The sequence below is a fragment of the Siniperca chuatsi genome, linkage group LG5, assembly GCF_020085105.1.
Source record: "Siniperca chuatsi isolate FFG_IHB_CAS linkage group LG5, ASM2008510v1, whole genome shotgun sequence".
In the NCBI taxonomy this organism is placed as follows: domain Eukaryota; kingdom Metazoa; phylum Chordata; class Actinopteri; order Centrarchiformes; family Sinipercidae; genus Siniperca; species Siniperca chuatsi.
In genome coordinates this window covers 30,817,840-30,831,543 of record NC_058046.1, presented here as the reverse complement: position 1 = coordinate 30,831,543, position 13,704 = coordinate 30,817,840, and the positions used below count along the sequence as shown (strand labels likewise).

Genomic DNA, 13,704 nt, shown 5'->3' with positions numbered 1-13,704 from the left:
TAAGTATGTACGGTATTATACAATGTAATAATATAAGTAATGAGTAATAGTGCAATAATGAGTAATGTCAAATTAAGTATAGCTTATTAAGATGATTATGAGATGGTGGATATTGCACAGCAGTAATAGAAGTATGAATAAATATCAATAAATAGAGAATTTTAAACTGAAAACAGAGTATACTGCACAGGAGTATTAAACAGAGAATATGTTATTTTAAGTATTGCAGTGATGTTAATGATCCAATGTCCAGTTTAGTGACTGAAGGTCATATAGACTAACACTTAGAGGGAGGAGTTAAAGAGTTTGATGGCCACAGGCAGGAATGACTTCCTGTGGCGCTCTGTGGTACATTTGGGGGGATGAGTCTGTCGCTAAAGGTACTCCTTTGTTTGACCAGCACGTCATGGAGTGGGTGGGAGACACTGTCCAAGATGGCATGTAGTTTGGCCAGCATCCTCCTCTCTGACACCACCGCCAGAGAGTCCAGCTCCACACCCACAATGTCACTGGCCTTTTCGGATCAGTTTGTTGAGCCTGTTACCCTCAACCTGCTGCCCCAGCAGGTTAGGGTTAGGGTTAGGACACCAGCAGCCCTCGTTCCGTGTCTCCTGCTAAAGCACACAAAACGCTGTATTGTATTAGGTGTAACCTAATAGTTAGTTCCGTTAAAAGTAGTTCCTGGGAATAAAAGTTCCAAGTACTTTGAAACGCGGCTTACAATAACAGTGAACTTGGGCTGACACCCACAGTCAAACACACATAGAAGCTTTGATTTTACAATAACCCAGAAAAGTGAGAGGACTTTTGCAAGCAAAATCAATCAATCAAGTCAAATCAACAGTTTTGAATAGCGATGGAGCAGAAATAATTCAATTAGCGACTAGGCTAATGCAGTTTTTAGCATGCTACTTTCATCTCAACAGCACTACTAGCAGTTCGCAGCTAATAGCTAGCGGCTAATGCCATTCAGCACACCTTGCCATGGCAGTGCTACATCAGTAGCAATAGGGGGTGGCGACTTCCAGGTTGTGTAACTTCCAGTCCGGCCTCCACTTAGGGAGGGACCCGCAATCTAAGATGGCGGTTACACTAAATATTTTTGGTGCCCCTTGTGAGGCTTATTAATTATTGACACGTGTGTGTGTGTGTGTGTGTGTGTGTGTGTGTGTGTGTGTGTGTGTGATACACAGTACGTAAAAAGAACATATGTACTATTTGTCAAGTGCAAACAGGATGATTTCATAATTTTGTCACTTTAAGAATAACAAAACTTTGCTCATTGTTATGTTAATTTTATCTTTATTACCTTAATTACCTTAGTGTTAGTCTGTATGACCTTAGGTCACTAAACTGGACATTGATCATTACATCTCTGCCATACTTGAATAATTATGCAATATTCTGTGTATTGCTCCCGTGCAATATTTAGTTTTCCTATGTTAGTTTTTCCTATTTATTGATATTGATATTATATACCTCCATTACTGCTGTGCAATATCTTAATAATCTCAATAAACTACACTTAACGCGACAGTACATGCACCACTACTTATTACTTATATTATTACATTGTATTATTATACAGTATTATCATCATCAACCGGTAAACTCGCTTGATACTCGCTACACACTTATTTTCTCTTATACTTATACCCACCTGGTACTTAATTTATTTTCTGACCTGTTTTTATAGTGTTTTTATAGTGTATTGTATTATATTTCTTGCTCGTACTTTCTCCTGTGTGCACTGACGTAAAGGCGAGCTGCTGTAACAAAGAGTTTCCCTTCTGGGATTCTGATAATGTTTCAAGATAATGTCCTAAAATTTGAATTATATACAGAAATACAATACGGTATCACCTGTACTTTGAAAATATACTTTCTATACAATATTATATATTGTCAACAAATCCCATGCAAAAAACAAAACCAACAACATGTACATCTCAATACTTCCCTACTCTGTATGTGGCTCTTAGTCCCAAGCCCACTGGTACCTACTAAATTATTATTTTTTAAAATACCTCACAAATATATTTTTAAAAAAAGACTCAGTAATTTCATAAAACAGTTAGCCACTGTAGTTACTTAAACAGGAGGAAATAGTGCATTTGTTGGAGACTATTTTCAGCAGCGGATTACACATACATTTGGTGCTCTAATGAGTATTTGGGGCAGAAATACGGCGTGTGTGGGAGTGAGTCAAAATAAACTACAGTGTGTGTGTGTGTTCATGGTAATGAAAGAACATGTCACCCAGTGCAACAGTGACACTGATGTGCTTTTAATAATTTTTGGATAAGAATGGAGCTAGGGATACATAGTAGAATTCACTTCTTTTCACAAGATCTGTTATTTGATAGCAAATATATATATATATATATATGTATGTATATACACTGAGCCTGAGTCTTCAAAGGGTCACTGTGTGTGTGTGTGTGTGTGTGTGTGTGTGTGTGTGTGTGTGTGTGTGTGTATGTATGTATGTATGTATGTGTATATATATATATATATATATATATATATATATATATCTATATGTGTGTGTGTGTGTATACACATACACTGTATATAGATTATTTCCAGCCTTATTATTAGGCCTAAACAAAGTTATTTTTTGCACAGACAAATGTTTTTGAAAGAATCTTAAGAGAATAAAGTAAGAAAACATAAATTGTTGTGAATGTGTGCTTTCAGGCCAGTTTGACAAGATTAAGTCTCCTTTTGAGTGGGACATTGTGACTCGAGGACTCGTTGCCATGACAATCGAAGGCTTTGTTGGCTTCCTCATCACCATACTCTGCCAGTACAACTTCCTCAGGAAACCCTTGTGAGTGATATGTGTTTCAATCTGAGTGTGTGGTGTCAGGTTTTACTGTCTATCCCTCAGAATTAATGAGTGACTCTCTCTAGAGATGCCATTTTACAATCAACAATTATGCATCACAGAGAAGATAGGATAGGAACAGCATTCAATTGTTTGCATTAATATAAAATTTTTTTGTCCCTGTCACCCAACTGACACAGAGTGCCACAAACATGTCATCACTTCTTCTCAGAGTCGTAACTCAGTAAAATCCAAGCACACAGATATCATACACACACAGTGCTACAATCAGCAGAACTCACTCTTCATAGTGATACTAGGATCTCCGATTGTAGATAAATCAAATTTTAAAAACATTGATTACATCTTCACATCTTCTCTCATAATCATCATATTCAGACTTTTTCTGCAGTGTCTAAGTAATCCAGCTGATTGTTGTACTTACAGTGTAAACAGGGACTTCTAGTAGCCAAAGCAGCAGGAACAAACAGGCAACCTTTTATCAATTTCCTCCAGATCTGTTGCAGTGCAGCATAAAGCTCACCTGATCCTTGACAGTTATTTTAACCTTCCATCCATCCATTATCTATAACCGCTTATCCTTAGAGGGTCACGGGGCACTGGGTTAAAATACGATTTATGTTTTATTTTTTTTATTAATTTAGATTCAGGTTATTTTGTTAATTTTGTGAGCACCGAAACAAATACAGTATCTCACAGAAGTGAGTACACCCCTCACATTTTTGTAAATATTTGATTATATCTTTTCATGTGACAACACTGAAGAAAGGACGCTTTGCTACAATGTAAAGTAGTGAGTGTACAGCTTGTATAACAGTGTAAATGTGCAGTCCCCTCAAAATAACTCACACAGTCATTAATGTCTAAACCGCTGGCCACAAAAGTCAGTACACCCCTAAGTGAAAATGTCCAAATTGGGCCAGCACTGCCTTTACCCTCTTGGGCATAGAGTTCACCAGAGCTTCACAGGTTGCCACTGGAGTCCTCTTCCACTCCTTCATGATGACATTACGGAGCTGGTGGATGTTAGAGACCTTGCACTCCTCCACCTTCCGTTTGAGGATGCCCCACAGATGCTCAATAGGGTTTAGGACTGGAGACATGCTTGGCCAGTCCATCACCTTTACCCTCAGCTTCTTTAGCAAGGCAGTGGTCGTCTTGGAGGTGTGTTTGGGGTCATTATCATGTTGGAATACTGCCCTGCGGCCCAGTCTCCGAAGGGAGGGGATCATGCTTCAGTATGTCACAGTACATGTTGGCATTCATGGTTCCCTCAGTGAACTGTAGCTCCCCAGTGCTGGCAGCACTCATGCAGCCCCAGACCATGACACTCCCACCACCATGCTTGACTGTAGGCAAGACACACTTGTCTTTGTACTCCTTACCTGGTTGGCGCCACACATGCTTGACAACATCTGAACCAAATAAGTTTATCTTGGTCTCATCTTGGTCTTTATAATGGCAGCACTCATACGACTATTTCCCAAACACAACCTCTGGATATGACGCTAAGCACATGCACTCAACTTCTGTGGTCTACCATGGCGAGGCCTGTTCTGAGTGGAACCTGTCCTTTTAAACTGCTGTATGGTCTTGGCCACCGTGCTGCAGCTCAGTTTCAGGGTCTTGGCAATCTTCTTATAGCCTATGCCATCTTTATGTAGAACAACAATTCTTTTTTTTCAGATCCTCAGAGAGTTCTTTGCCATGAGGTGCCATGTTGAACTTCCAGTGACCAGTATGAGAGATTGAGTGCGATAACACCAAATTTAACACTTCTGCTCCCCATTCCCACCTGAGACCTTGTAACACAAACGAGTCACATGACACTGGGGAGAGAAAATGGCTAATTGGGCCCAATTTGGACATTTTCACTTAGGGGTGTACTCACGTTTGTGGCCAGCGGTTTAGACATTAATGGCTGTGTGTTGAGTTACTTTGAGGGGACTGCAAATTTACACTGTTATACAAGCTGTACACTCATTTCTTTACATTGTAGCAAAGTGTCATTTCTTCAGTGTTGTCACATGAAAAGATATAATCAAATATTTACAAAAATGTGAGGGGTGTACTCACTTCTGTGAGATACTGTATATAAGGAGTATAAATGGCAATGGGAAACAATTTAACACAGAAAATGAGGCAGTATAGACGATTTCTATCAACTTCCGATGTAGGCCCACCCACTTCCAATGTAAATTCAAATACAAATATTTTTGAAAAATATACAGACAGAGATAGTAGCTTTGCATCACACCCTTGCCACTTACTACAAGTTAACTCCACAGCAAGTTGCAACCAGGTATGCTCATACCTGCTCTCTGGTGTTTGGTAAAAAGCTTTTAGGATATGTAGGCTATCACTATCTGATGTAGAGGTACAGTGGACATGCTGCAGGTAAAAAGAAACACCAAAAACATAATTAATGTTTGTGTGTGTGTGTCCAGGAGGGTGCCAGTCAGCTGCCAGCCTATAGACGATGATGATGTAGATGTGGCCTGTGAGAGACAAAGAGTGCTGCGAGGAGACGCCGACTATGACATGCTGAAGATAGAGAACCTGACAAAGGTTTGAACAGTCAGCTCATCAACATTTAGAAAATCTCTAGAAGCTACAGTTTTGTTTTCACATACATTTTAACCTTGCAAATTGCCTACAAATTTACACACAATTGCATGTTTTACTCAAACATCAATAACTTTTATATTATGTGTCCAGTTATGCCAGTACAACAAATTAACCTACAAGTTGAAATGGTAATTATACATGTGAAATATACATCATTTGTAGTTAAGGAGCTAACACTTACTAAAACACTTGTATGGTCCTTTAATCTATATCTGCACATGTCCTTTGCATCTCCCTCAGGTGTATAAATCCAGGAAGATGGGTCGCATCCTGGCAGTGGATCGGCTGTGTCTGGGTGTCCGGCCTGGTGAGTGTTTTGGACTGCTGGGAGTGAACGGAGCTGGGAAGACCACCACCTTCAAGATGCTGACAGGAGACGAGTGCACCACTGGAGGAGAGGCCTTTATTAATGGAAACAGGTCAGTGCCATAAAAATAAGATAACCTTTACTTTTAATGTTCATGTGTATTCTTTATTGTATAGCAGCAAGGCAAAAAAGACGCATCAAGACAGACTCATCAGACAGGGAACAGAATAAAAACTAACAACAAACATCAGTTAGAAAAAGTACACTTTATAGGCAAATGTATGTGGACACCCCTTTATTTAGTTAGCTCTGCTGCCTCAGACCCTCATTGCTAACAGGTGCATACAATCTAGCATACAGTCATGCAATCTCCACTGATAAACATCTGCAGTAGGATGGTTGTAGGATGGGTGTTACAATAGAGAGAGAGAAACTTAAAAAAATACATAGTTAAAAGTACATCAAATAAAAATAAGAATAGAATAGCAGTACACATACAGTACCCACAACTAGTGCTGAGAGTGTGTGGTCTCCTCGGCTGTTGTACAGCCTGATGGCAGCAGGCACAAATAAGCGCCTGAAGTGCTACTGACTCCAGGCTGTCCAGTTCCAGCTCAACCACAGAGCTGGCCTTCCTTACCAGCTTGTTGAGTCTGCTGGCATTGCCAGTTTTCATGCCCACCACAGCAAAGAACAGTGCACTGGTTACTCCAGAGTACTCTTAATGTAACACAATGAGGGCTTAAAGTGATAGTTATCACCAACAACCAAAATCTATTAAATTGCTTTAGCTAACTTGATAAACAATTATTTTTTTAACTACAATGTACTTCTTTGTAAGTACAGCTGGATGTCTACTCCTGTGGCAGACTAGGGGTGGTGAATGTTAAGACTTGCTAGTTTAAAAGTAATCTAAAAGTTTGATATTGGCCAAAAATTATGCTGAAAATTAATATTAAACAATTATGTATAATTTCCAGCAATACTACGCCTCACACAGGGCACCATTTGTTGGGATTTACAATGGTTAAAGGCACCACTGTGATCGTACGTGTGATTAATTAATTATGGCTATCAGAATTATCATAAAGATATCATAAATAACTTTAATGAATACTTTAAAGTCCTTGGGTGTACCACTTTTCTTAAAGAAGAGAAATGACCAATTAATTGTTTGAGTCTTGTAAAATACCTAAACTATCAATTTGGAACTCAGATTAATATTTAAATTAATAACTATAACCAAAATTACCATTGATAGCTATTAGATTGAAGGATTTGGAGTTCAACATGTGGTTGACAGATTACTCACTCTTGTGCAACATTAAAGAAGCCAGCATAATTATACACAGCGTCATTTAAAAGCATTTATTTAAAAGAGAAACAAAACAAAAACACACAATGTGAAGTCTAACTCTAAATACTAAACTACAGAACAAAGGTTATGTGTGTGCGCACAGGGCTGGGTGTGTGCCAAAAGGAATATGTGTACTGTATTTTTCACGTGGTCAGAAACAAAGGAACATCTGAAGCGGGAGCTTTAAAATTACTCTCCGCCATGTGTATGGTTGTGTTTAACATAGCACTTAGCATGTGGCTACCAAATTAACCTAACAGAAGATCACAACAATAAAACCTCAGAAAAAACATCAGTAATGTCCCATGTACAAAAGTTAAACAGTCATTTGCTTAGCTATATACACTGTTACTCTATGCTATGCCCAGTTGTTACGTTACCCGTCCATGGGAGGGAAAGAGAGGTTGCTTTGGTGCTGCTGTTAGCTGGCAGTCAGTCTGTTGTAGACGAGCCAAGCTGGGAAGAATTGTGGTTTAGCTGTGGAAGTGTCTTTTGCTGTGCAGTGCCTGCTTGTAGAGATCGGAGGAGGAAGTCCTTACAGAGTTAACAGCTTGGCGTTAACTTGCTTTGTGCTTCTTAAAAGTTAGCTAGCAGGCTTTGTGCAATAGCTATTGGTGCTAAACTTTGTTGCAGAGATCTAACAGGCCTTCGCAGATCAGGAGACTTTGGTTCTGCTGCGTGTTTCTGCTCCAAGCAGATTACACGGCAAAGCCAGGAGGAGAGAGTTCAGGTGGGTGTCTGCTGGTGAGCAGGCGACACTGAGGGGGAGAAAGCCACAGCTGTACGCTGCAGTGAAGGATTCCAGGAGAAAGAGACAGAACAAATGATCACTGACCTTTTTATTGACCTGGTGACATCTGGGTCACGGGTCAGACTGGCTAATGCTGCGTTCAGTGGCTCTCAGGATTGTGGGACAAAAGAGAATGCAGTCTCCTAACAAAAGTTCAGTTAACAATCACCCAAATGAATGAATTCATCTGTGGAGTGTTCCTATAGCTTGTAAATATTTAAATAGTTTGTTTGATCTGTAGTTTAAAAAAAAACTTTTTACTTCAAATATACAATGTCCCTGTAGTAAGTTTGTGATTATTTGGCTAAAGATTTCTCTATCTCTCCCTTGCTGCACCTGACACAACCCCTATGCTTTAAGGCAAATTAATGCAATGGAATTCCATGCAAATCCCCTTAAAATGACAATATCGTTTATCGCAATTACTGCTGGGACAATATATCATCCAACAAAAGTAGTTATCAAAAAACCCAGCTGTGAGCTGGCTGGAGCGGAATAACAGGGGGTGAAGGCTAGAGGACAGAGAGCCCTGCATGGGCCTGCTGGAACATGCTGGAGGCTGGTTATGTCAGTACGCCTCACAGAAGAACAAGGCAGATAACCACAGGTTTTATAAATTTTACAATGGACATTTGTGATGTGAAATTCAAACAAACCATCTATCACCAGGGAAATAAAAGCCTCTTGTTTATTTTGATATATTCACTTTCACTTCCAGGTCACGTGTCATGCTTTTCTTATTTCTTCAAAAACCAAAATTGGACTGCCAATTATTTCATGTTCTGAAGGAAAATGTAATGGTATTGTGTAGAATCTAGGTCCGTGTACATTATATGCAGAGAGAGTACATGAACTTGTTTAGCTCATGTTGGGATAAAGAGAGAGTCACTTAAGCAAATGTAATATACTAATTTTTCTCGCAATATACCGCGCAATTGTGCATTTGAGGAGGAAGACAGGATTAGGCTGTGTTCCGTTCCACAGTGTACATAAACAGTACTCTCTACTCCCTGCTCCCTGTTCTAGGAATTTCGGTTAAGGGAACTTGCCTCGACAAAATTCCTCCATTCAAACACCCTGCATCGTCACCAATGCAAACATCACTTCCTCCTTGCGTTACCCAGATAATGTAAACACCTTGGATACCTTCTGCTATTGTGAAAATTTTACACAACTGAAATAAAATATTGAAACAAAAACTGATATCATTACAAAACGTATTCTAATGAAATGTATGTATCATATATGTGATTTGATTAATTTACAAGATTACAGTGTCATTCCTAAAGAGATTAATATTATGCAAATTAATTACAGATTATTATTAATTCAATTCAGTTTTATTTATATAGCGCCAATTCATAACTTTCAATTCAATTCAGTTTTATTTATATAGCACCAATTCATAACAGAAGTTATCTCATTGTGCTTTTCCTATAGAGCAGGTCTAGACTGTACTCTTTATAATATTAATTACAGAGACCCAACAAATCCCACCATGAGCAAGCATTTGGCGACAGTGGCAAGAAAAAACTTCCTTTTAACAGGCAGAAACCTTGGACAGAACCAGACTAAATGGTGGGCGGCCATCCACTGCTGCCGTGTTAGATTTTGAGAGAGAGAGAGAGAGAGAAACAGAGTGAGAGAGAGGGGAGGGGTTTGGGGGAAGGGGATAGGGTTAGGGAGGCACAATGCAAAGACCACGAAGAATTTTTTTTAATTTTATTTTTTTATAGTAGAATAGTAATTATAGTGTTAATATTAATAAATTAGTAATAATAGGAATGACAGCTATAGGAAAAATAATGTCAGCATAAGTAAGAGAGCCAATAACAACAACTGTAGTAGCAGTTGTCGAGCAGGAACACTGGGGCAGCAGGCGTTCCACAACCACAGACCCAGACCCTGCAGCTCCGGAGGCAGAAATACCTGCTGAAAGCGACAGAAGGAGAGAGGAGAGAAACGGAAAGCACAGAACTACGGGAGAGAGAAGATGTCGAGTTAGTAACATGCAGTAATGGGATAAAAATGCATACAGATGGAGAGCGAGAGAAGGAGAGAGGAAAGAGGTGCATCATGGGAAGGCTTCCGGCAGTCTAGCCCTATAGCAGCATAACTAAGGGATGGTTCAGGGCTCACCCAAGCCAGCCTTAACTATAAGCTTTATCAAAGAGGAAAGTCTTAAGCCTACTCTTAAATGTGTATTACCCGAACCCAAGTTGGGATCTGATTCCACAGGAGAGGAGCTTGATAACTGAAGGCTCTGGTTCCCGTTCTACTTTTGTAGACTCTAGGAACCACAAGTAACCCTGCATTCTGGGAGCGCAGTGTTGTAGTCGGGTAATATGGTATTATGAGATCAGAGGAGGAACCGGAGCGTGAAATTAGAAACAAGGACTTTAGAGGATTTGAAAAGAAAAAGAAAAGGAAGAAGAGTAATTCAAGTGATTCCAGTCAGACAATGAGGAAAGAGGAGACATATCTTGTTGGGATGGTAGCTGTGACACAAACGGACAGAATTTTCAAGGATCCACATGAGGTCAGAAAGTTTGTAAGAGGAAAGCTTGGAGATGAAAGATCGGTCAGGATAACAAGAAGTGTGATGGTTATCATCGATTGCGTATTAAAGCGTCTGAGAGATAGAACCCTGAAGATTTGTGTATTTGGAGATTATAGTAGTGTGACTTGCTTCCCACTCGGATCAGAAGTAAAGAGGAAGGGAGTAGTAAGTGGCGTGCCACTGACAGTAGACGCCGAGTCATTTCAGGATGTTGAAGATGTATGTGAGACAAGAAAACTGACAAGATTCCGAAAAGGAGAGAAGGAAGACAGTAATTCAGTGTGTTTGACTTTTGAGGGGGAATTGCCGGAAAGAGTGTATTATGTGTGTTACAGGGTGAGGTTCTGGCATTTATTACCATGGTTATAAATTGTGCTGCTGAAATAAAGGGGAAGTCGGAAAGGATTAAGATGGTACTGGACGCTGCAAGGACATTCTTGAACGTTGTGGACATATCTGGAGAAGATCTAGATGTTCCCTTTGAACTGAACATTTTTGCTCCCTACGGTTTGGAATCTTACATAACATGGCTGAATACCCTGTGCAGTCCACTTAGCAGGGAACTACTAGGCGATCAGAATGCAGAGACGGACCTGCTTTGTTACTCAGCTAAGCAGAGCTCGGTAAGTATGGATGGCTGGAATAAATTTGAATATTGGCTGATGCATAACCATATGTAGTATAATGTCTTGAGAGTAACCAACATAAGTTAATGAACTGCCATGAGGTTACTTGCTCTTGCACTGTTTAATCACCGTGTCTGCCACGTTTCCTCTGAAAATTTCCAAGCAGATGCCATTACTACTTAGCTAACTGAACACAGCGCTGTTTATTTCTGTGCAAATATCTTGGTAAGCCGACTGTAATAGTGGGAGAATATAGAATGAGTTTGTGTTAAATTATTTTAGAAAGAGCACAAATATGTAGTTATAATGGCATTAATTATCTTAGTACGGTGGGGCCCAGGTGCAACGTGAAACAGTAATTGGATTGTAGCTAGGTAATGTTAACGTTATCTGCTAAGTTAGCATTTCTTAGCAAAAATAGTTAATGTAGAATTAGGATTAGCTTTGGTCAACGAGGAGTATGCATGCTTTGCTACGGTCATTTGACAGTCGGAGGATTACTTTATTGGGCTTGCACTGTTAAAGGTAGGCTATCAACTTATAATGTTAAGGTGGCTAACGTTTCGGCCTATCAATCGCGAGGCCAACTGAGTTAGCAGGCTCAGTAACGGCAGCTGAAGTAGTGACTTAGTCAGCAGGGTAACGTTAGTTGTAAGGGTTGATGCCGGTGTTAGATTGCTCATACTTTCAGTGTTAGGCTGAAGGCGCACTTTTTTAATGCTGTTGCTCTTGTTGCTGCTGCAGATTGCCATCAGATGTGCATAGTGCCTCCGCTGTGGCTCAAGTTTGGTGGTGAGTATATATCTTTTCTCAAAATAACAGGGTTAAAAGTGTCTCCACCCAAAGTTATACTAAATGTACATTGAAGAGAGCAGTGGTGTCATTTACATTTTCAGATGCAGAAATATATATTGGCTATTTGCTGCTCTGCTATAAAAAGATCAGTCATCAAAAAACATCATCTCTATGTGTAGAAGTGTTTTTTATGTTGCTCTTTGTTGCTGCAGATTGACAAACAAACTTGTCTTTGCATGTCTCCTGGAGTCAGAGCTTTCACTGTGAGCTCAAGTTTTTGTGGTGAGTATTTGATTTTGTCTTATTCGCTCTGTTAGTGGCATGGCAGGGCTCTGTGAATGGCTATTTCAGTTGATCAGGTGAGTAGTCCTGTGCATTGGCACTATGTACTATACTGTTAATCCAAAATGTTGCTCCTAGCCAGAGTTGTAAAGTAACAAAAGTTTCTTTTCCACCAAAAGTACCAAGAACTTTTATCCCCAGGAACTACTTTTCAAGGAACAAAAATGTTCTTCAGCCCGTTGTTGTGTGCATTTCCACTGCAGTCTAAAGACCCAGGAAGATTAGGCAAATTACACCCATTAGGTTACACCCATCACACAGCTGCATAACTCTGTTGTTTTAACTTATTAAACACATCACCTGCAATTCAGCAAAAGGACCTTTGCTTATTTTAACCTACGCACTCTCACCTGTTTTAAATACTGAGCTTACTGGTGTATAAGCATTGTAAATATTAGAATATGGTAACACAAGCATAAGCATTATGTGTCTTTTTACATATATAATAGTATATACTTGTTTTTGGATACAAGAACAGCCACTCTACACACATTTGGTTCCACAACTATTTATTTATCTGCAGAAATACAAATGTGCAAAATACAGCGTTTTGTGTGCTTCAGCAGGAGGCATGGGACGAGGGCTGCTGTTGGTCGAAGGAGTAAACACACCACTCTCTGCAGCCTACAGATCACTTTTTCTGTCCGATTCATCTGAAAAACACAACAAAACGTTGTGTCTCACTGTGACGACATTAACAAGATATAATTTTGTACAATCGATTTGGCCAACCCTTGTCTTAAGGAACGCCATGATTCTACACCATTAACGTTAGCGGTTGGCATTAGCATGTGGCTAACATTAGCTTTTGGTTAAGGTAGCAATTGCCTGACAACAGTTAGCTGTTATAGCATTTAACAAGCAGCATGTGGGCCTTATGTGATTTACCTTCAACTGACTGGTCATCCGTTTCGGTGTCTTCCACCACGGCTTCCAACAGCACAGTAGCTGAGCTGCTGTGCCAGAGAAGGCTGGCCTGTGACCCATCAACACATCGATCCAGACGGTCAAACCACCACTGCTCCGCTTGTCGGAGCTCAACTAATCAGAAATGTTCAGCGCAACAAGTCCCAGTCCGAAAGTCCCGGTACTTCTGAAAAGTACTACCCCCGAGCAGGGAGGTAAAAAATGTCCACTGGTACTTAATTTAGACTCTGGTCCCTGCGGTGGAGTTCCTCCAAAGGTTCGGAGTCCCTGGGGAATGTTCATGCGGTCGAAACGCAGCTAAAGTAAAAACTGTTCTTAAGGATTTTTGGGGGGGTTTCGTACTTGAGTATTTATCTTCCTGACAACTTTTACCTCACTGTATTTTTTAGAATAAAATGTATACCATCCATCCATCCATCCATCTTCTTCCGCTTATCCGGGGCCGGGTCGCGGGGGCAGCAGTCTAAGCAGGGACTCCCAGACTTCCTTCGCCCCAGACACTTCCTCCAGCTCCTCCGGGG

The 13,704-nt window shown here is 40.1% G+C and overlaps 1 protein-coding gene across 14 annotated transcripts in view; it reads left to right on the top strand.

The window, feature by feature from the left end:
- abca2 (ATP-binding cassette, sub-family A (ABC1), member 2) overlaps positions 1–13,704 on the top strand; it is a 239,527-nt gene that overhangs the window by 187,210 nt on the left and 38,613 nt on the right. For 12 of the 14 annotated variants that reach the window (XR_006377943.1, XR_006377941.1, XR_006377942.1 and 9 more), the window contains 3 exons: positions 2,701–2,833; positions 5,299–5,419; positions 5,720–5,898. Coding sequence is in view for 11 of the 14 variants with exons in the window: in XM_044195602.1 (XP_044051537.1) it covers positions 2,701–2,833; positions 5,299–5,419; positions 5,720–5,898 (433 nt within the window). In the remaining 3 variants the exon portion in view is untranslated. Of the gene's footprint in view, positions 1–2,700; positions 2,834–5,298; positions 5,420–5,719; positions 5,899–11,863; positions 12,568–13,704 lie in introns of those variants that run through there. The other 2 variants (XM_044195611.1, XM_044195610.1) reach the window with 2 other exon arrangements.